We start from the raw sequence: 21,470 nt of genomic DNA on the forward strand, positions 1-21,470 counted from the left end.
AGTTGGTGGAAGAACAACTGGTAACACAAAGACAACCTCAGCAGTGTCGTACTCTACGATATAAAGAAGAATGAGCTGAAACAGTTGTCACCACTGCCGTATGAAGTGAGTGCTATGGAAACTGTGAGATGGGGAGACAACATTGTTGTTATTGGTGGCGCTGACAAGCATGGGAAGACATTAGACACAGTTATCATTTATAATGTCAAGACAGAACAAAGTCACATGCTGCCATCAATGAGATGTAAGAGGAGGGGATGTACTGCAGTTGTTATTGAATACAACATTGTAGTCCTGGGAGGGGTGGTGAGAGGAACTGAAGTCAGTTGAAGTTTCAACTTTGAAAGGTATTCTTGGGAAGAACTTCCAGAAATGTCTAAGCAAGATGCTGCACACTGCTGTTGTTGTGTGAACAATATGTAAGGTATTAAATGAAAACTCCTAACATATTATGAACAATTGAAATGAACTATAAGATTTTCACAAAGTTATAGAAATAGATTGTAGCATTCTAAGTTGATTGTCAGACATATACTGATTTGTATTTTTGTGATTAAATTTAAATTGAGTCAGTTCTTAGAACAATAATAAATCTTTGAAATAGATATTTTCATTGAGGAAGGTTTAAAATGAAACACCAAACAAAACATTTGAAATCAGCTTTTCTGCACCCCCTCCACCTAGATTTTCTCATCCCTTCTCTCACCTAGGTTTTTCAGCCACAACCCCACCCCTCCCCACCTGGGTTCTTCTGCCTGGTCCCCCAGACCAAGAATCCTAACTGAGCCTCTGCCTGAAGAAATAGCTCAGTTACCTATTTTAAATATCAGCCTGTCTGTAAATGATGTCTGTGTCTGTCAGACTGCCACAGACCAAGTCATATTTTAAAATTTAACAATTAACAAGATTTGGAGAGATAGTTTTACTCTTTATTAAAACAAAACCCTGATTAAGTAATATAAATTGGTTTGTCAACTAAAATAAAATTCTTGTTTCAAGTTTGCTCACAGATTGTTTTGTAGTTTCACGTTTTCCATCGCGTCCTTGAAGGCTTTTAGTACAAGATTTACATTATCTTTTGTACTGTTCAACCCCATCAGACCAACACGCCATATCTGAAACATTTCAGGACAAAAAGTAAGGTTTTTCACAGGGAAAAAAATTTACGATTATGGAGCGAATATCTGCGAATATGGAGAAGAAAATTGTGAATATGGATACCTTTCCAGCAGATCTTCCAAGACCACCTGAAATATCCATTTTATATCTGAAAAAGAAATTGATTATTCAATTTTAACACTCCCTCTTTACTCGACCTCTATGAATCACCCCCCTGCTAGTATTTAAAATGGGGGCATTGGCAGGGGGTAGTCCTTCCACGATTCATCAGTCAGCAAGTACCGTAATTGAAGCAATCACCCCCCTGCCCATATTGAAAGTGGGCTGTTGGCAGGGGGTGATTCCTTCCATTTACAGTACTTGCTGAGTGACGGAACCACTTATGCAAAAAACTATGAAGTTGTTCTTCTGATAGGTATTCTGTGCCTACACTTTCTTTTATTTTTATTGTATTTGTATCTTTACTTGAAAGCACGACATGAAATTACCATTTAGACCTAACCCGGGGAGTGACGGGAGTCAATGACAAAATTCATTACTCATTCTGTTTCGAGAAATGCATTATAGTTTAAAATTTAGTTTAGACGAATTCATATTAGAGGCGGGAAACTCGTCTTACAAGATCAAGGAAAACAGGAAACTAGTCTTACAGGGAAAACTCCTCTTGGAAACTCATCTTAGACGGGAAACTCGTCTGATGTGAATCAGGTTACAGACGGGTTTCTCGTCAGAATTTTTCCGCCTAACTTTCCTGTACAAACGGTTAATTTCAACGGGAATCCCTTCTGGACGAGAAACTCGTCTTAAATTCGCATTGAGACGGATAAATCAGACGAGTTTCTGAAATATCAACACGGTCAAGGACGGAACAAGGGTAAAGCCCGCCGCACAAAGAGCTATCAGCTGAGATAACGACCTCGCGAGGCAGTTAACTCAGCCTGAAAACTATCCGCACACGATAGAAACTTGCCTCTCGAGGCGAATTCCTCACGAAAAACTATCCGCACACGAGAGTAACTTGCTGAGCAAACAGCCTCGCGAGGTCTTCACCTCAGCTACCAGCTCTCGTGTGAGGCGCGCTTAACTGAGAAAATAAACAAAATTATTATCGTAATAATCACGATATCCTTTTTAGCATTACCCGACCCATCACACGTGTAAATTTTATATCCATTCCAAGTCATATTAAGACGGGTTTTTACAATCAACTTTCCTGTCTAAGATGAATCTCCCGTGCCTAATATCAATTTGTTTGTTAATGTAAGAGAGATGATACCTTCGGCTTCTCCGCTTCCTTGAATATACAATCCATTGTTATATGGTTTGTTGTTGTTTGAATAAGAACGTGATTTTCGTCAGATCTTCGCAGCAAATGGTGTCATGACAGAACTCTCTGGTTTGCAAATTATGTCGACACCATTGTGTGTACGAGAACCTCTGTATAATGATAAATTCCCGTTAATTTAATTGTTTTGTAAGATTATAAGAATATTATTGATTCGCTGTGTTGCTACAACGTTACATCTGGTCTTACCTTGGTGTTCCGAAATCACCACAACCCTGACTGTCACATTCACGGATTAAATTTCTACCATTTAAGCTGCAAAGCTGACCAAGTTTAAAACATTCAACCGCATTATCTAGAAAAATAAATCCAGAAAAATACGATGAAGAATAACGAAGAATGTTTAGCGTTTTCTATGTTGGGAATATATATAATTCCATTTAATCCTTCAGATTAGGTTAGGATTAGGGTCAAATTTAGAATTAATTTTAACCCTATTAAACTATAAACCGAAAACATAATCTTAACCCAAATAATGACGTCAAACGTGGAAAGTCTGATGTTACACGAAATTTGATTGGCTCCACAAAACTATCGAGCAAATCAAACTTCGTGTAGCATCACACTTTCCGCGTTTGACGTCATTTTGAAAAAGGTCTATTCTTAACATAATCCCAAAGATTAAATTCGTGTATTTAGGATTTAGTGAAGATGGAGTTTTATATTAAAAACTATCGCAGCATCGTCAGCACTTTTGAAAGTGTGTAGAACAAGTAATAGCTTTCTGAGTCGACTTTAATTACTGCAAATTAAATCACTGAGTTATATTCATTTCACTAGCACTGGTCTGGCCACATCACGAGCGTTCTTTGAGAGCGCCCGCAGTAACTTCGTAACGCGGACATATTTGAATACCATGGGGTACTTGATATAAAGCGGTATTGTGAACTAAAGTTGATTAGGGTCATTTGGGCTATTTATGCTATATAGCTCTGGGGCCGGTTGTTCAAAAGCCGTTTAACGCTAACCCAGGGTTAAAAGTGCCTAATCCAGGGTTGAACTTTAAACCTCGGTTGATTTGCGTTGCAAAAAACCCGGTTAGCTTTAACTCTGGGTTAAAATTAATAAAAAAATTAACCCTGCTAGCTAGGTGGTTTTTAATCTGTAACTTTTTAATCCTGGATTAACTTCGATTCAAAATGGATGGATAAGGAGCGAAAACGAAAACACGTAAACACGTATAATTCTTTATGAATTAAACACTTTTGAAAGATTTTACGAACAGTTTCTGGCAGCAAAGAATTATTTAAGTTTGACTTTCAGCTCATGTATTGATTTATTTATCTTCGCTTCAATGCAATAAATAAATACAACCGTACAAATTGAGACATTGAGACATCGCTATCGAAATATTTGTTTTGGATACCATTGTATCAGGTATCTTAGCTGATCATTGTATTTCAAACTTCAACTGAATCTTCTCTTGATTGGCAATGGTAATTCTTTCTGAATTTAATAATCAAACATTTTCTGAAATTCTAAAACCGATTGTTTATAATTTGCTTCATTTTATTTCACATCGTTTATTAACATACTAAATGGCCTTTCATTTCGAAAATGTTTCCCGCAATATTTTAAAAACGACAAAGTTCCCGCAATTACTATGAATGTCTGCCGACCGGAAAGATTGCTAATAGGCAAATAGCATATAAAACAAGGCTTATACTTCAATCTAAAGATACTCTGCAAAGTTACGTTCCTCCATAACTACATAATACTTAGTAATAATAACTTTGTAAAATTTCTGTATATGTCTGTAAAAGTTGTATTTTAGTGTACCTATATTTAGATAAGGAGACAATTACAAATTGGGACTTATGTCCTGTTATTGTCTCCTGTCACTGCTGTAACTTTTAGTGACAAACCAATAAAAAAAAATTGGTATCAAAATTCAAAATCATCAGTCAAAAATGGGAGGGCGATAATAGCGGGCAAATTCAAGTCCCGGATGCTAAGCCAAGCGCTGATTGGGTAGATCAATGCCTCCTTAGCAACCACGTTATTTATAATCTCTATGTGTGATACAGGCATGCAGCAGAAAGGACGCGTCTTACGCAAAAACTTTATAAGGAAGAGATATTTGTCTTCATAAACTGATCATTTTGGAGAAGATTTCGAGAAAATACAAACACAGACTTCTTCAAGAACGAACACTGTATCTATATTCAAGTCTATACAGCGAGGTTTATACTACAGAGCGACAAACAACACAGAACTTGCTTTATTATTACGACACAAGAACGACGTGAAATATGGCTTCATATATACAAGGCTACGATGAAGAACGCTTCGAGACCAAAGTCAGTAAAAATTTCCTTTGTCAGATTTGCTCCAATGTCTTGAAAGAGCCTGTCCTGTGCCCGACAAACCAACATTGTTTTTGCCGTTGTTGTATTACAAAACATCTGGAAAATTCTCAAACATGTCCAACGTGTGCTGATGAACTGACCGTAGAGACTTTGGCCGAAGCACCGCGAATGGTAAAAGATCTTATAAATGAGTTAAAAATTCGTTGCGTTTACATCGACAGAGGTTGTCAAGAAGTTGTAGAATTACAGCATCTTGACCGCCATGAAGATACATGTGGATATACACCAGCCGTTTGTACAAACCAAGGCTGTGGTTTAATTGTCAACAAGCGTGATCTTATTCACCATGAAAGTGAAGTCTGTGAATTCCGAAAGTTGAAGTGTCACTCGTGCGGAGAAATAACGAAAACTTTGGCAAATATGAAGGAAAGAATGGCGAATATCGAGAAGAATATGGTAACAAATAAAACAGTTGAAACTAAAATAACAAATTTAGAGAAAAATGTTGCCACTGTTGCGAATAATATCGAGAATAACACGGCAGATATGGAGGGAAAACACGAAGCGGTTAACAACAAAGTCGATGGACTGAAAACAGCTTTGGTCAGAGCTTTTGATGAGATGAAGGACGTTCTTATCACGATGGAGGGCAAGATAGAAGAAAACACAAGAAAAGTAAAAAATAGACCAAGTGGTGATAAGGAAAATATTATTGTTGCTGGAGGTTATAGAACTAACTCTGTAGAGATGTTTAACTGGCGTCAAAGAACATGGTCGCCATTACAATCAATGCCAAAGAATCGTTATGGAGCGACTTCATTTATTTATAACAGTCATATGACTATAGCTGGGGGCAGCTGTGGCATGTCTGGCATTGTTGATGATATGATTAGAATGAATATTGACCCAAACCCTGATCTATCAACACACTGGAGTGACTGTCCTGTTAAACTACCTGATAAGTTGTGGAACCACAGCAGTGTTCTGTATAATGATCAATTGATAGTCTCTGGAGGTGAAAAAAGAAATGGTTCATCTGACTTGATCAGATCAGTCCAGCTTGTTCCTCCCTATACTGTGAAGACCTTTTCAAGAATGCCAGAACCAACACAATATCACAGCATGGAAATATTTGATGATAATTTGTCGATAGTTGAAGAAGAAAATTGTGAACATGGATACCTTTCCAGCAGATTTTCCAAGACCACCTGAAATATCCATTTTATATCTGAAAAAGAAATTGATTATTCAATTTTAACACTCTCCCTCTTTATTGGACCTCTATGAATAACCCCCCTGCAAGTCTTAAAAATGCAGCGTATACCAGGGGGGTAGAATTTCCAAGGTTTGTCACTCAGCAAGTACCGTTATTATGAGGAATCACCCCCCTGCCTATATTTAAAATGAGGCTGTTAGCAGGGGAGTGATTGCCTCCATTTACAGTACTTGCTGAGTGACGGAACCACTTATACAAAAAACTATGGAGTTGTTCTTCTGATAGGTATTCTGTGCCTACACTTTCTTTTATTTTTATTGTATTTTTATCTTTACTTGAAAGCACGACATGAAATTACCATTTAGACCTAACCCGGGGGGCTGAAAGGAGTCAATGACCAAATTCATTACTCATTCTGTTTCGAGAGATACATTATAGTTTAAAATTTAGTTTAGCCGAATTCATATTAGAGGCGGGAAACTCGTCTTACAAGGTCAAGGAAAAGGAAACACGTCTAACAGGGGAAACTCCTCTTGGAAACTCATCTTAGACGGGAAACTCGTCTGACGTGAATCAGGCCACAGACGGGTTTCTCGTCAGAATTTTCCCGCCTAACTTTCCCGTCTAAACAAACGGTTAATTTGAACGGGAATCCCTTCTGACGAGAAACTCGTCTTAAATTCGAATTTTGACCGATAAATCAGACGAGTTTCTGAAATATCAACACGGTCAAGGACGGAACAAGGGTAAAGCCCGCCGCACAAGAGAGCTATAAGCTGAACTAACGACCTCGCGAGGAAGTTAACTCAGCCTCAAAACTATCCGAACACGATAGAAACTTGCCTCTCGAGGCGAATTCTTCACGAAAAACTATCCGCACACGAGAGTAACTTGCTGAGCTAACAGCCTCGCGAGGTCTTTACCTCAGCTACCAGCTCTCGTGTGAGGCGCGCTTAAATGAGAAAATAAACAAAATTATTATCGTAATAATCACGATACCCTTTTTAGCAATACCCGACCCATCACACGTGTAAATTTTATATCCATTCCAAGTCATATTAAGACGGGTTTTTACAATCAACTTTCCTGTCTAAGATGAATTTCCCGTGCCTAATATGAATTTGGTTGTTAATGTGAGAGAGATGATACCTTCGGCTTCTCCGCTTCCTTGAATATACAATCCATTGTTATATGGTTTGTTGTTGTTTGAATAAGAACGTGATTTTCGTCAGATCTTCGCAGCAAATGGTGTCAAGACAGAATTCCCTGGTTTGCAAATTATGTCGACGCCATTGTGTGTACGAGAACCTCTGTATAATGATAAATTCACGTTAATTTAATTGTTTTGTAAGATTATAAGAATATTATCGATTCGCTGTGTTGTTACAAGGTTACATCTGGTCTTACCTTGGTGTTCCGAAATCACCACAACCCTGACAGTCACATTCACGGATTGAATTTCTACCATTTGAGCTGCAAAGCTGAGCAAGTTTAAAACATTCAACCGCATTATCTAGAAAAATAAATACAAAAAAATACGATGAAGAATAACGAAGTGATACTTGAGAATTCTATGAACAAAGATATATATCACAATATGTATTCCAGTACCTGCAAAGACTAGGAATATAACAACGATCTTAAAAACTCCAAACATCTTTGATCTGCTAAAATTTAATCTTCCAGCTTGAAATAGCTTTTCATCGATATAATGACCGCACTTATACAGGATGTTTAAAAAACACAACACTTAATATTTCTGAATATTTTGATACGCTATACGATCTTTTGTGATCAAAACGAAATTGAATTTCATAAACACTTTGAAGATGCGTTTTTCTTATTCACCAAAGCTGTAGGTCAATCCAAAAGATATCCTGAACCATTTGTGTGTTGATAAAAACTCATTTAGATTGGAATATTATTGCACCGCGAAAATATTCAACTTGACTTAGACAGAGTAAAATACTAAAGTAGGTCACATCTGGGTGCATTGCAAGCTAATGGGTTAACAAGAGACACTGACAGATAGTTTTGTTAACTTATTAACTGACAGTATTCTTCCACTGATGAGTAAAATCATCTGACATTAGAAAGAGTAAAATACTAAAGTAGGTCACATCTGGGTGCATTGCAAGCTAATGGGTTAACTAGAGACACTGTCAGATAGTTTTGTTGACTTATTAACTGACAGTACTTTTCCACTGATGAGTAAAATCATCTGACATTAGACAGAGTAAAATACTAAAGTAGGTCACATCTGGGTGTCTTGCAAGCTAATGGGTTAACAAGAGACATTGACAGATAGTTTTGTTAACTTATTAACTGACAGTACTCTTCCACTGATGAGTAAAATCATCTGACATTAGACAGAGTAAAATACTAAAGTAGGTCACATCTGGGTGTATTGCAAGCTAATGGGTTAACAAGAGACACTGACAGATAGTTTTGTTAACTTATTAACTGACAGTATTCTTCCACTGATGAGTAAAATCATCTTCACTTAGACAGAGTAAAATACAAAAGTAGGCCACATCTGGGTGCATTAAAGGCTAATGGGTTAACAAGAGACACTGACAGATAGTTTTGTTAACTTATTAACTGACAGTATTCTTCCACTGATGAGTAAAATCATCTGACACGATTAGGAAAAATCTAGGTTCATAATGCTGGACCATGCAGTTTGACCCATTCACTTAGCATACATAGCTCAGTGCGTTATAGTCCAGTCCCAGTTCTCTTTCTCACCTCGCGATATTTTTAAATTTATTTGTGGAAACACCGCAGCAAATTCCAAGAATTCCTGACAGCAAATGATGCATTTTATGCAAACACTTTATAAGGAAGAGATATTTGTCTTCATAAACTGATCATTTTGAAGAAGATTTCCACAAAATACAAACACAGACTTCTCCAAGAACCAACACTGTATCTATATTCAGTCTATACAGCGAGGTTTATACTACAGAGCGACAAACAACACAGAACTTGCTTTATTATTACGACACAAGAACGACGTGAAATATGGTTTCATATATACAAGGCTACGATGAAGAAAGGTTTGTGGACAAAATCAATCAAAATTTTCATTGCCAGATTTGCTTCAACGTCTTGAAAGAGCCGCTTATGTGTTCGAGAAACCAGCATTCTTTTTGCCGTTGTTGTATTACGAAATATCTGGAAAATTCTCAAACATGTCCAACGTGTGCTGATGAACTGACCGTAGAGACTTTGACCGAACCAAATAGAATGGTAAAAGATGTTATAAATGAGTTAAAAATTCGCTGCGTTTACATCGACAGAGGTTGTCAAGAAGTTGTAGAATTACAGCATCTTGACCGCCATGAAGATACATGTGGATATACACCAGCCGTTTGTACAAACCAAGGCTGTGGTTTAATTGTCAACAAGCGTGATCTTATTCATCATGAAAGTGAAGTCTGTGAATTCCGAAAGTTGAAGTGTCACTCGTGCGGAGAAATAACGAAAACTTTGGCAGATATCGAGGAAAGAATGGCGAATATCGAGAAGAATAATAAAACAATTGAAACTAACATGACAAATTTTGACAGAAAAATAGACAAAAAAACGGCAGATATAAGAGCAGATATGGAAGGAAAACTCGAAGCGGTTAACAACGAAGTCAAAGGATTGAAAACAGCTTTGGTCAGAGCTTTTCATGAAATGAAGGACGTTCTTATCACGATGGAGGGCAAGATAGAAGAAAAGACAAGAAAAGTAAGAAATAGACCAAGTGGTGATAAGGAAAATATAATTGTTGCTGGAGGTTTTTGGATTAATTCTGTAGAGTTGTTTAACTGGCGTCAAAGAACATGGTCGCCATTACAATCAATGCGAAAGAATTGTTGGGGAGCGACTTCATTTATTTATAACAATCATATGACTATAGCTGGGGGGGTTTGGTGTGGTTGGTCTGTCATTGTTGATGATATGATTAGAATGAATATTGACCCAAACCCTGATCTCTCAACACACTGGAGTGGCTGTCCTGTTAAACTACCTGATAAGTTGAGATGCCACAGCAGTGTGCTGTATAATGATCAGATAGTCTCTGGAGGTCGTAATGGAAATAGTTCATCTGACTTGATCAGAGCAGTCCAGCTTGTTCCTCCCTATACTGTGAAGACCTTATCAAGAATGCCAGAACCGAGACAATGTCACAGCATGGAAATATTTGATGATAATTTGTTGATAGTTGGTGGAAGTCCAACTGGCATACAAGACAACCTCAGCAGTGTCGTACTGTACGATATAAAGAAGAATGAGCTGAAACAGTTCTCACCACTGCCGTATGAAGTGAGTGATATGGCAACTGTGAGATGGGGAGACAACATTGTTGTTATTGGTGGCGATGACAAACATGGCAAGCCATTAGATACAGTTATCATTTACAATGTCAAGACAGAACAAAGTCACATGCTGCCATCAATGAGATGTAAGAGGGGGGGGTATGTACTGCAGTTGTTATTGAAAACAACATTGTAGTCCTGGGAGGGAGGGAGAGAAAGTGAAGTCAGTTGAAGGTTTCAACTTTGAAAGGTATTCTTGGGAAGAACTTCCAGAAATGTCTAAAGCAAGAATGTGGCACACTGGTGTTGTTGTGTGAACAATATGTAAAGTATTAAGTGAAAACTCCTAACATATTATGAACAATTGAAATGAACTATAAGATTTTCACAAAGTTGTAGAAATAGATTGTAGCATTCTAAGTTGATTGTCAGACATATACTGATTTGTATTTTTGTGATTGAATTTAAATTAAGTCAGTTCTTAGGATTATATATTAAAGAACAATAACAAATCTTTGAAATAGATATTTTCATTGAGGAAGGTTTAAAATAAAACACCAAATAAAACATTTGAAATAATATTTTCTGCACCCCCTCCACCTAGGTTTTTCACCCCCCTCCTACCACCTAGGTTTTTTTAACCACAACCCCACCCCTCCCACCTTGGTTCTTCTCCCCCAGACCAAGAATCCTAACTGAGCCTCTGGCTCTAGAAATAGCTCAGTTACCTATTTTAAATATCAGCCTGTCTGTAAATGATGTCTGTGTCTGTCAGACTGCCACAGACCAAGTCATATTTTAAAATTTAACAATTAACAAGATTTGGAGAGATAGTTTTACTCTTTATTAAAACAAAACCCTGATTAAATAATATAAATTGGTTTGTCAACTAAAATAAAATTCTTGTTTCAAGTTTGCTCACAGATTGTTTTGTAATTTCACGTTTTCCATCGCGTCCTTGAAGGCTTTTAGTACAAGATTTACATTTTCTTTTGTACTGTTCAACCCCATCAGACCAACACGCCATATCTAAAAAAATTCACGACAAGAAGTAAGGTTTTCAAGGGAAAAAATTTACGATTATGGAGCGAATATCTGCGAATATGGAGAAGAAAATTGTGAATATGGATACCTTTCCAGCAGATCTTCCAAGACCACCTGAAATATCCATTTTACATCTGAAAAAGAAATTGATTATTCAATTTTAACACTCTCCCTCTTTACTGGACCTATATTAATCACCCCCCTGCAAGTATTAAAAATATGACGGTTGGCAGGGGGGGATCTATTCCCAGGATTAATCACTCAGCAAGTACCGTAAATGGAAGAATCACCCCTCCATATTAAAATGGGCTGTTGGCAGGGGGTGATTGCCTCCATTTACGTACTTGCTGAGTGATGGAACCACTTATGCAAAAAACTATGGAGTAGTTCTTCTGATAGGTATTCTGTGCCTACACTTTCTTTTATTTTTATTGTATTTTTATCTTTACTTGAAAGCACGACATGAAATTACCATTTAGACCTAACCCGGGGGGTGACGGGAGTCAATGACCAAATTCATTACTCATTCTGTTTCGAGAAATGCATTATAGTTTAAAATTTAGTTTAGCCGAATTCATATTACAGGCGGGAAACTCGTCTTACAAGGTCAAGGAAAACAGGAAACTCGTCTTACAGGGGAAACTCCTCTTGGAAACTCATCTTAGACGGGAAACTCGTCTGATGTGAATCAGGCCACAGACGGGTTTCTCGTCAGAATTTTCCCGCCTAACTTTCCCGTCTAAACAAACGGTTAATTTGAACGGGAATCCCTTCTGGACGAGAAACTCGTCTTAAATTCGCATTTAGACGGATAAATCAGACGAGTTTCTGAAATATCAACACGGTCAAGGACGGAACAAGGGTAAAGCCCGCCGCACAAGAGAGCTATCAGCTGAGCTAACGACCTCGCGAGGCAGTTAACTCAGCCTGAAAACTATCCGCACACGATAGAAACTTGCCTCTCGAGGCGAATTCCTCACGAAAAACTATCCGCACACGAGAGTAACTTGCTGAGCTAACAGCCTCGCGAGGTCTTTACCTCAGCTACCAGCTCTCGTGTGAGGCGCGCTTAACTGAGAAAATAAACAAAATTATTATCGTAATAATCACGATACCCTTTTTAGCATTACCCGACCCATCACACGTGTAAATTTTATATCCTTTCCAAGTCATATTAAGACGGTTTTTACAATCAACTTTCCTGTCTAAGATGAATTTCCCGTGCCTAATATGAATTTGGTTGTTAATGTGAGAGAGATGATACCTTCGGCTTCTCCGATTCCTTGAATATACAATCCATTGTTATATGGTTTGTTGTTGTTTGAATAAGAACGTGATTTTCGTCAGATCTTCGCAGCAAATGGTGTCATGACAGAACTCGCTGGTTTGCAAATTATGTCGACACCATTGTGTGTACGAGAACCTCTGTATAATGATAAATTCACGTTAATTTAATTGTTTTGTAAAATTATAAGAATATTATGGATTCGCTGTGTTGCATAAGGTTACATCTGGTCTTACCTTGGTGTTCCGAAATCACCACAACCCTGACTGTCACATTCACGGATTAAATTTCTACCATTTGAGCTGCAAAGCTGACCAAGTTTAAAACATTCAACCGCATTATCTAGAAAAATAAATACAGAAAAATACGATGAAGAATAACGAAGTGATACTTGAGAATTCTATGAACAAAGATATATATCACAATATGTATTCCAGTACCTGCAAAGACTAGGAATATAACAACGATCGTTATTAATTTTGTCGTAATTGAAAGTTGGAATGTGTGAAAGAATGATTATAAAACGTCAGCAGGATGAACATGGCAGATCCGAAGATCGCCGCACCATTCACCCTATGGCCAACAAAAAACTCACAAAAAGTGCGAGAACTCTCATATAGAGGAGAGATAAAATCAAACGTCAGCAGGATGAACATGGCAGATCCGAAGATCGCCGCACGGCGTCACGGAAGGTCGTATGAAGCCATGGTGTGTCCATAAAAACACTCTCGGGACCTTCTCTAAAACTACCTGTAGGTAATTATTTAGCATTAAACGCTGCTTTTCAAAAAGAGGGTTGTTTTTTCGCGGGGAAATCAGGCATACGCATAAATCAACCAATCATATAGTTTCACTGTTCAAACATTAATCTCTTTAAGCTATTAAGTTCAAATATTAATTCCTTAAGACATCAAGTTCAAATATTAATTTTGTTTGTGTAAGAATCATACATTCTGTTGTGATTGTGAGAGGCTAGTGGTTGGAAAGGTGGTAGTGGTGACAAAGGTGTAGTGGTTGTTGTGGCAACTGTGGCGACTGTGGCAGTTGTGGCGACTGTGGTAGTTGTGGCGACTGTGGCAGTTGTGTCAACTGTGGCAGTTGTGTCGACTGTGGCAGTTGTGTCGACTGTGGCAGTTGTGGCGACTGTGGCAGTTGTGTCAACTGTGGCAGTTGTGTCGACTGTGGCAGTTGTGGCGACTGTGGCAGTTGTGGCGACTGTGGCAGTTGTGGCGACTGTGGCAGTTGTGGCGACTGTGGCAGTTGTGGCGACTGTGGCAGTTGTGGCGACTGTGGCAGTTGTGGCGACTGTGGCAGTTGTGGCGACTGTGGCAGTTGTGTCGACTGTGGCAGTTGTGGCGACTGTGGCAGTTGTGGCGACTGTGGCAGTTGTGTCAACTGTGGCAGTTGTGTCGACTGTGGCAGTTGTGGCGACTGTGGCAGTTGTGGCGACTGTGGCAGTTGTGGCGACTGTTGCAGTTGTGGCGACTGTGGCAGTTGTGGCGACTGTGGCAGTTGTGGCGACTGTGGCAGTTGTGGCGACTGTTGCAGTTGTGGCGACTGTGGCAGTTGTGGCGACTGTGGCAGTTGTGGCGACTGTGGCAGTTGTGGCGACTGTTGCAGTTGTGGCGACTGTTGCAGTTGTGGCGACTGTGGCAGTTGTGGCGACTGTGGCAGCTGTGGCAGTTATTGCAAATGTGGCAGTTCTGGGGGGTTGTGACTACGGTTGTGGTTGTGGCAGTTGTGGCATTTAATATTTGCACAATATAGTTAACTTGGACTCCCGGAAGAAAATGGCACTTGTGTTTACAAGACATTGATCTATATAAACAAATCTTATAAGTTAGAACATACCTTAAAATCGTACTTTTGCACATAACTTTTACAGTAGTTATTCACATAAAACGACTCACAGAAAAGTTAATGAAATAATCGCATAGAAAAGCTCACTCAAAGTGTAAACAAAGCTTCTGATTGGGCCAGATTGCATTCATTAAATGTGTAAATTTCCTGCACACTCCTTTCGTAAATGTTAATATATCTTGCATAACTGATAGGAATCAGTATTGCAGTTACAGAATTGTATTCATATTACAAACCTTACCCAAATCCCTATTTCTGACGGCCCTATAGCCATAAACATTGTAAATTACATGTAAATTACAATGTAGAGAGCCATCAGAAAGATTGGAGAAAGTCTAGCGTTCTCTCAAGTCCCGAGTCCATTTCTTGGGGCTCTTGACCCTCACTTTCTCCTGCTATTTGTAATATTGTCTAGTTATGTAATATGTCTTTATTTCTGGGATGGAGATTATGGAGATATATGTTACTCACGAGAAATGAAAGTAAAAATTAAAGTAAAATGGAAGTGAAAAGTAAAAATTATAAAAGTACAAGAAATTTGAAAATTGCTTACCGCCGCCATCGCATTCCCCCCCCCCGCAGCTGCAGAGTCGCTACGATTGTGATGCGTTTGTTAATTATAGTACAGTATGTTCAACCACAACGGTGAACGATTTCAATAGTCGAATTTTAACCGGAAAGCTCTTTTTTAAAACTGTCTCAAGGGGTATTTTAGTATTAGGAGATACCAAACATGGTCTCAGAGCTAGAAACTTGCATATATTCTCGATGTACCAAACTCGTCCTCGTTAAATCTCTAAGGTATATAATTAATAAGGTATATAATTAATAAATCATTTATTAAGTCGTTACATTAGTTAATACTAGACATTACAGAACAGCTTCTACACTTCCATGTTTCTGGTGCATCCTTTTTCCTCATTTTCAAGCACAACCTGTAACATAAAAACAAATGTTCATTACATTAACTGCGAAGTATTTTTTTAACGTTTTAATTTATAATGGATATACACAGTGGCGTAGCCAGCCCGACAATTTAGTCATGCTATGCTAATATTTTGGTGTTCATTGACTGTGAAAACAATGAATTTGTAAAGAAATGATTAATGATAATAACATAAAATTTGCATAGCTAGATCATGTACAAGATGGAAATCTCATATTCAGAATATTTACATATGAAACCACCCCTTGCAAGAGTCGCAGTCAATCCATGATATCATTTGTCCGCCCTTTTTGCTAGGCGGACTGTCTTGACCACAAAGAGTGCATGAGTTGTTAATCTCTTTATCTTCGGCAGAACTATTTTCTTGTATAAAAGTATATAAGATATATAAACGTACGTCTAGATCTATATATATGACCATTAATATTAAGTTATTGGTGTTTCAAAGGTTTTAATAATATACGTACTTTTCTGACTATCTAGCACCCCTATGGTTCCAGTAGCGAACTGCAGACACCTTTTGGGGCGTTTAGCATCTAAAATGGTATTTAATTCAATCAGTTACACGTATTATTAAAATACATAATATAATATAATATAATATAATATAATATAATATAATATAATATAATATAATATATATAATATAATATAATATAATTAATATAATATATATAATATATTATATAAATATAATATAATATAAATATATTAATATAATATAATATAATATAATATAATATAATAAATATAATATAATATAATATATATAATATAATATAATATAATATAATATAATATAATATATATAATATAATATAATAAATATAATATAATATAATATAATATAATATAATATAAAATATATATAATATAATAAAATAATATAATATAATATATATAATATAATATAATAATAATTATATGTTATATATCATGCATATTAATGTAATAATCCATGTCGCCATTGGTAGGCGGTAGCAGTTGCATTCATGCAATATACACAGTTCCGTGAAACTTACTTTCCATCGATTCTCCTGAGCTTGTCGATGGCATTGGCGTAGTCGCAGTAATATTATATTGTGTATTAACTATAAAAAATCTTAAGTTTTTAATAAAAAGAAATATTGTCTTTAACAAGAGTTAAATCCAAACTAAGGCGGTATAACGTAACATACCGTTGTCGTGGCAAGCAATGCCTTCGCGTTCGGCAACAATTTCTTGTCTGCGATCCGCGATCTTTATCCCATCTATGATGCCCTAAACAACATACGAATAAATATAATAATTTTAGTTTAAATAATTTCCAAAAAAATGACATATATTAAACCGAAATGTTACAAAATTGAACCTGCTCATAACTCCGTTTTCCTCTTGGTGATCGGAGATCGTATTTCTCTCTAGTTTTAGGAGAAAGTTCCTACAAAATGACTATTAGTTTAATTTTTTGGAATAGGATTCGAGATATAATGCATGCAACAATTTTTTGTAGGAAAACTAAACCAAAAAAAATTTTCGGTTTCCGACATACATGAATTGGCGCCCCCTCACTGTCATTGGGTCTGCGGTCTTCACTTTCATAATCTGAAAAATATGTAGTTTCTCATCAATTATACTTATTTAATTAAAAAAAAGAATATAATGCAAAAGCTACGTAAACCAACTACAAATTTTATTATTATTAACCTGTATCAGTTATACTCTCGAAAAACGTCACAAGTTGTGTGAGAGTTTCGTCGATAACGCTACTGTCTACAGCGGCATTTTGTTCTTCCTGGCTGCTTGTGCGCGGGGGCGAATCTTCTCTTAATCCACATGCTATAAGAAACATGTGAAGTATTAATTTAAAAATCTTATATATTTTATATATATAATAATATAATATATATAATATAATATTTCATAATATACATATATATACGTACCATGCTCAATAAAATGGCATAGGTCTGACCCTAATAGGTCTTTTGGTACTTTGTACGCTCTTGCATTACGTACAAGCCCATTACGTCTTCTTCTAACATCGGTTAGACTTGCAGCATCCCCTAACGCAAACGTTACGGTTTCGGCAAGATTATTCTCTTTTTTCAATGCTCGCCCGATATGATCCTTTATCTCCTGTAACAATAGACAATAAATTTCTTGTACCCGTTTTTAATATATGTGCGATGCATGCAATATACATTGAATATAGATTAACTGGGATATATGATTACTCGCCTTGTTGCCAACATTGGTGAACTGCCCTGTCTCGCTGAGTTTGACGGCAATAGCCGGCATAAATGCATCAGCCACACAAACGGTCACACATGGATTTAACCATGTCAGCGGCTATATATAATAATTATACAGTTAACTATGTATTATAATATTATATATAGTATTATATATAGTATAATAAATAGCTATAATGAATATGACATAATAAATATATGAAACGTTACCGGTTTTTCCTGATTCTGTAAGTTGTCACTGATTGAACATCTGAAACGCTCCCAAAAAGACAGTTTCTTATGTGCTCCGCGAAGTTGCCCACAGCTAGCTACGTGTTGAACGGCGTTTTTCAAATCAACTTGAACTCCAGCGACTTTATGAAACTAATATGTTAAGCAAACAAGTTGCTGAAAATATGTTATCATCGTCACAATTACATGATTTTCTTTGGTGACGTTTTGCTATATAAATGTTCCCCATAGAAAATTTTGGGTGTCTTTTACGCACTTCATGACGTTTTCATTTGCATAAAGAGTACATGTATGTTATATACTTACAAGAGCGTAGGTGTACAAAATACTCGCGGCGCCCTTGAACCATCTGTCTTGGTCTTGCTCTGGTACCAGTGTTTTTAGCAACGCTCTGATCTTTTTTAATGGTTCATCTTTATGATCAAGCCACAACTTTCGGAAAAGCACCACCCATGCAACCAAGAAACCCTGATAGAAAGAATATCTTAAATATCGATCATGGTGTGCATCTAAACCATGAAATATCGGAGAGTGCTCAATATCGTATAGATTTAATATAGTGCATGAATGGTTTTGTTATTGTCTATTGAAATTCATACCTTGTTTTCTGTTACCAGAATTTGTAAATCCTCATTTAAAGTTTTTTCATCCTCAAAAGAGAAGTTTCCATCTTTATAGTAGTCGATTCTAATGCATCGTCCGTATATTCTTCAAATAAAATAGGGAAAACACATTAAAATATCAATACGACGTCATATTTTAGTTCAGTACTGTTAATTGTTACAGCTACATTCTCTGGTGAGAGCTAACTCTACCAGAATTGAATGTCTGGCTTCTTTTTATGATTTTTACCCAATTTACTCAACTGACTTTTATAAATTACTTTTCACTGAAACACGGTGAAAGCAAGGTACCACCAAAGATACCACTTTTTAAAATTACATGATAGAGGTATCATATACCTAAATTAATCGATGTAAACGTTATCATTGGCATGTAGTCATGAACGTAAAATTCGTGTAATATTATTGTACCTTTCGCTTTCCTGAACGTTTGTGCTCATAAGTATACCACCACGTGGAACTGCTAGGCCGGATCTGAACGATCCTTGTGCTAAACCTCCATGTAATTGAAGTAAAAATTCACTTAAAGTGGCGTTGATTCGTGGATCATCAACCAAACAAACCAGAGTAGTGTTCACTAAGGCAGACATCAACATCTTGCTATGACAGAAAACAACATTGAAAATAATAATTTAATAACAACTGAATCCTATCGAAAACCTATATGTATAGTAAGTGCTAACATACATTGAAACACCGCTTATTGTTTGGTCACCGCCAGAACAATAAAGTGGGTGCCCATCTCCGAATATTCCTTGTGCTTTTGCTAGTGTTTCCAATGTTAACGATTTCCCAACATTTCGTTCAGCGATATCGGAAAACAGCATGCCAATTACATTCTCGACTATATACAAATAAAAGTAAAAACCAAATATTAGAAACTAAAGGTTGTTCTAAATTGAACCATAATGTTGACAAACGATATTTGTTATATATGCAACTAATTAACATAAGCAAACCGGCCGACGACCAGTTGTTCACCTTTAGCTTCATTCTCGTATTGACTTTGCCGAATCCTCTGGGCATTTTTGATTATGGCATTTAGCACAAATGCTGTCGCAAGTTTAAATGAGACTGCATTCATGCCAAAGTGAGATGATAACTCAATATAACTATAAATGGAGAAAACGTAAGCCTAACATTATTGTCGCATTTTTATGGATAATATCACTTGTATTTAAAAAGAAGGAAGGGTTTATTCGAAGGCTAATAACACCCTTCTCTGTCTCCATGCTAAATGATTGATAGTTGAAAAAAAAGATCTGTTCAAACTTACCTAATTAACTTATTTGTAAAATATATGCTATAAATTATAAAATTTCACTAACATTTACTTTTATTTACAATTATGTGCACAGTAACAGTTACCTCTTACAAACAGATCGCAATCTATGGTGATCCAAAAGATGCCTGCCTAATTCTGTTCCATGTCGGTAAATATCTTCGTCGTCAACAAAATATATCCGTTCACCTTGTCTAACTAATTCACCGTGATTGATATGCAACTGCAATAACAGAATATTAGAATAATGGAATTTTAATGATTTGTTGAATTTGTTATAATTGCATGATAAGCATGAAGTTTCGCCCGCTAAATCCCTTTTGGTATAAGTACATAATTTATAGGCTGCCACACACAGTTTAGTTAATAGCCTCTTAATTCATGAGTGCGTGAAGAGCATTCTATTTTAATTTAACCCAAAATAGTCAGGCGGATCAGGCTTACAAAACTAAATCCACATTATGTAAAATTAATATCCCATGCAGAAGTGAATTATATTTATATGTACCTCCTTTGAAAGGAAGCAGTATCCGTCCGGCTGAAAACCCAAATTTTGCGCTTTATACAAACTTCTATCGCTGTTGGTCACGTCGTTCTTCAAATATGTGTAGTAGTCGGCAAGGGTACTTGTAGTCACTGACCCACCAAGGTTTAAAATGGCAGAGCCAAAACTTCCTCTAAGTTCTTGGAGAAATTTCGACCTCGAATCAAACGCGGTGGCTGGTATAACTATAGTTCTGTAACAGTAGCACGTGAATGCACATCAATTATTACCTATTGCTCTAATATGTTCGATAACATGCAGCAGGGCCAGTATAATGGGCAGGTGCGGTGCTAGATGTTTACATATTAAACCGCTTTCACGGGATTCAATGAGAAATGAGACACATTAAATGATTTTGAATTATTAAAATAAGTCATCGTGATTTAACATATCTGTGAGTTATAACGACATTTTGATAGATAAGACAAGTGGAATAATGCCAAGAAAAAATATCTTACTTCGTTTCCAAACGCCCTTTCACTTGCGACGTACACGTAGCCACCCAGTTGCCATGCTTTTCTTTAACCAATGGGTTATTTGGTATTAATTGCCCTTGCAGTTTCAGTGAGAAGTCTCCAAAAATTCTACGACCATCCTCATCGTTTACCATCGTTTTCCCATTGTCCACCAAAAACACCGAGCCTCCCTCCTATTATGAAACAATTATTTTTAATTGTTTATATAGTGGAGTTTTTATACGGTCTTAAAAAAGAGATATTTTTCTTTAACTTAATTACCATTCTTTCTTCAAAATGTGCCATTTCCCTGACTGTTACCGAATGTTACTATACAATATAGCTACCACTGTTGAATCACTGTTAAAATTAAGATTGTGGCTCGCTCTAGCTAGGACAGCCAAATTTATACTCCCAACAATTTAAATTCCTGTTGCGATTGTGTGTGGCCTAAACTAGATGTTGACAAATGTTGATGGAAAGAAATTCCTTAATGTTGATAGTCGTCAAAAATTGCCCAAGGCTTTCATGTAGGCGTTCACTGTGGCCGCAATAAGGCGCACGTTAGAGGTTGTACCGATACCATGTGCGTTCGGTCAGATTGCTCAAAAGACAGAATAAAATATGCGTGCACAAAACAATTATTTTAAGAACCCAGATGTAGGGG

At 36.8% G+C, this 21,470-nt stretch overlaps 2 protein-coding genes and 1 long non-coding RNA gene across 5 annotated transcripts; all 3 read right to left on the reverse strand.

Moving 5' to 3' along the window:
• Positions 1 to 787: 787 nt before the first annotated feature.
• Positions 788 to 13,092, reverse strand: LOC114538341. Of its 3 annotated transcripts, XR_003688714.1 has the most exons (7): positions 13,069 to 13,092; positions 12,865 to 12,970; positions 7,139 to 7,299; positions 2,654 to 2,759; positions 2,396 to 2,556; positions 1,222 to 1,267; positions 788 to 1,115 (listed from the first exon to the last, which is right to left on the reverse strand). It is a non-coding gene; the product is annotated as an uncharacterized LOC114538341 (long non-coding RNA). The 3 variants fall into 3 exon arrangements; XR_003688713.1 differs by having other exon boundaries at positions 789 to 1,115; positions 12,865 to 13,087; XR_003688715.1 differs by lacking the exons at positions 7,139 to 7,299; positions 12,865 to 12,970; positions 13,069 to 13,092 and adding an exon at positions 7,601 to 7,642 and having other exon boundaries at positions 792 to 1,115.
• A 397-nt stretch (positions 13,093 to 13,489) lies between these two features.
• Positions 13,490 to 15,050, reverse strand: LOC114538327 (bypass of stop codon protein 1-like). The gene is made up of 2 exons (XM_028559480.1): positions 15,042 to 15,050; positions 13,490 to 14,345 (listed from the first exon to the last, which is right to left on the reverse strand). Exons 1-2 carry the CDS (start codon positions 15,048 to 15,050, stop codon positions 13,545 to 13,547), a joined length of 810 nt encoding a protein of 269 aa, XP_028415281.1. The 3' UTR covers positions 13,490 to 13,544.
• A 219-nt stretch (positions 15,051 to 15,269) lies between these two features.
• LOC114538335 lies at positions 15,270 to 21,208 on the reverse strand. Its single transcript, XM_028559488.1, has 19 exons — positions 20,807 to 21,208; positions 20,313 to 20,541; positions 19,891 to 20,027; positions 19,504 to 19,634; positions 19,210 to 19,366; positions 18,934 to 19,122; positions 18,499 to 18,607; positions 18,206 to 18,367; positions 17,879 to 18,031; positions 17,655 to 17,765; positions 17,360 to 17,552; positions 17,121 to 17,252; positions 16,966 to 17,018; positions 16,786 to 16,854; positions 16,613 to 16,694; positions 16,457 to 16,525; positions 15,902 to 15,970; positions 15,665 to 15,797; positions 15,270 to 15,423 (listed from the first exon to the last, which is right to left on the reverse strand). The coding sequence occupies exons 1-19, from the start codon at positions 20,956 to 20,958 to the stop codon at positions 15,342 to 15,344; spliced, it is 2,412 nt and encodes an 803-aa protein (XP_028415289.1). The 5' UTR covers positions 20,959 to 21,208; the 3' UTR covers positions 15,270 to 15,341.
• Between the last annotated feature and the right edge of the window lie 262 nt (positions 21,209 to 21,470).

The sequence above is a fragment of the Dendronephthya gigantea genome, unplaced genomic scaffold (genome assembly GCF_004324835.1).
Source record: "Dendronephthya gigantea isolate DGI-Jeju-01 unplaced genomic scaffold, DenGig_1.0 000180F, whole genome shotgun sequence".
Lineage (NCBI taxonomy): Eukaryota > Metazoa > Cnidaria > Anthozoa > Malacalcyonacea > Nephtheidae > Dendronephthya > Dendronephthya gigantea.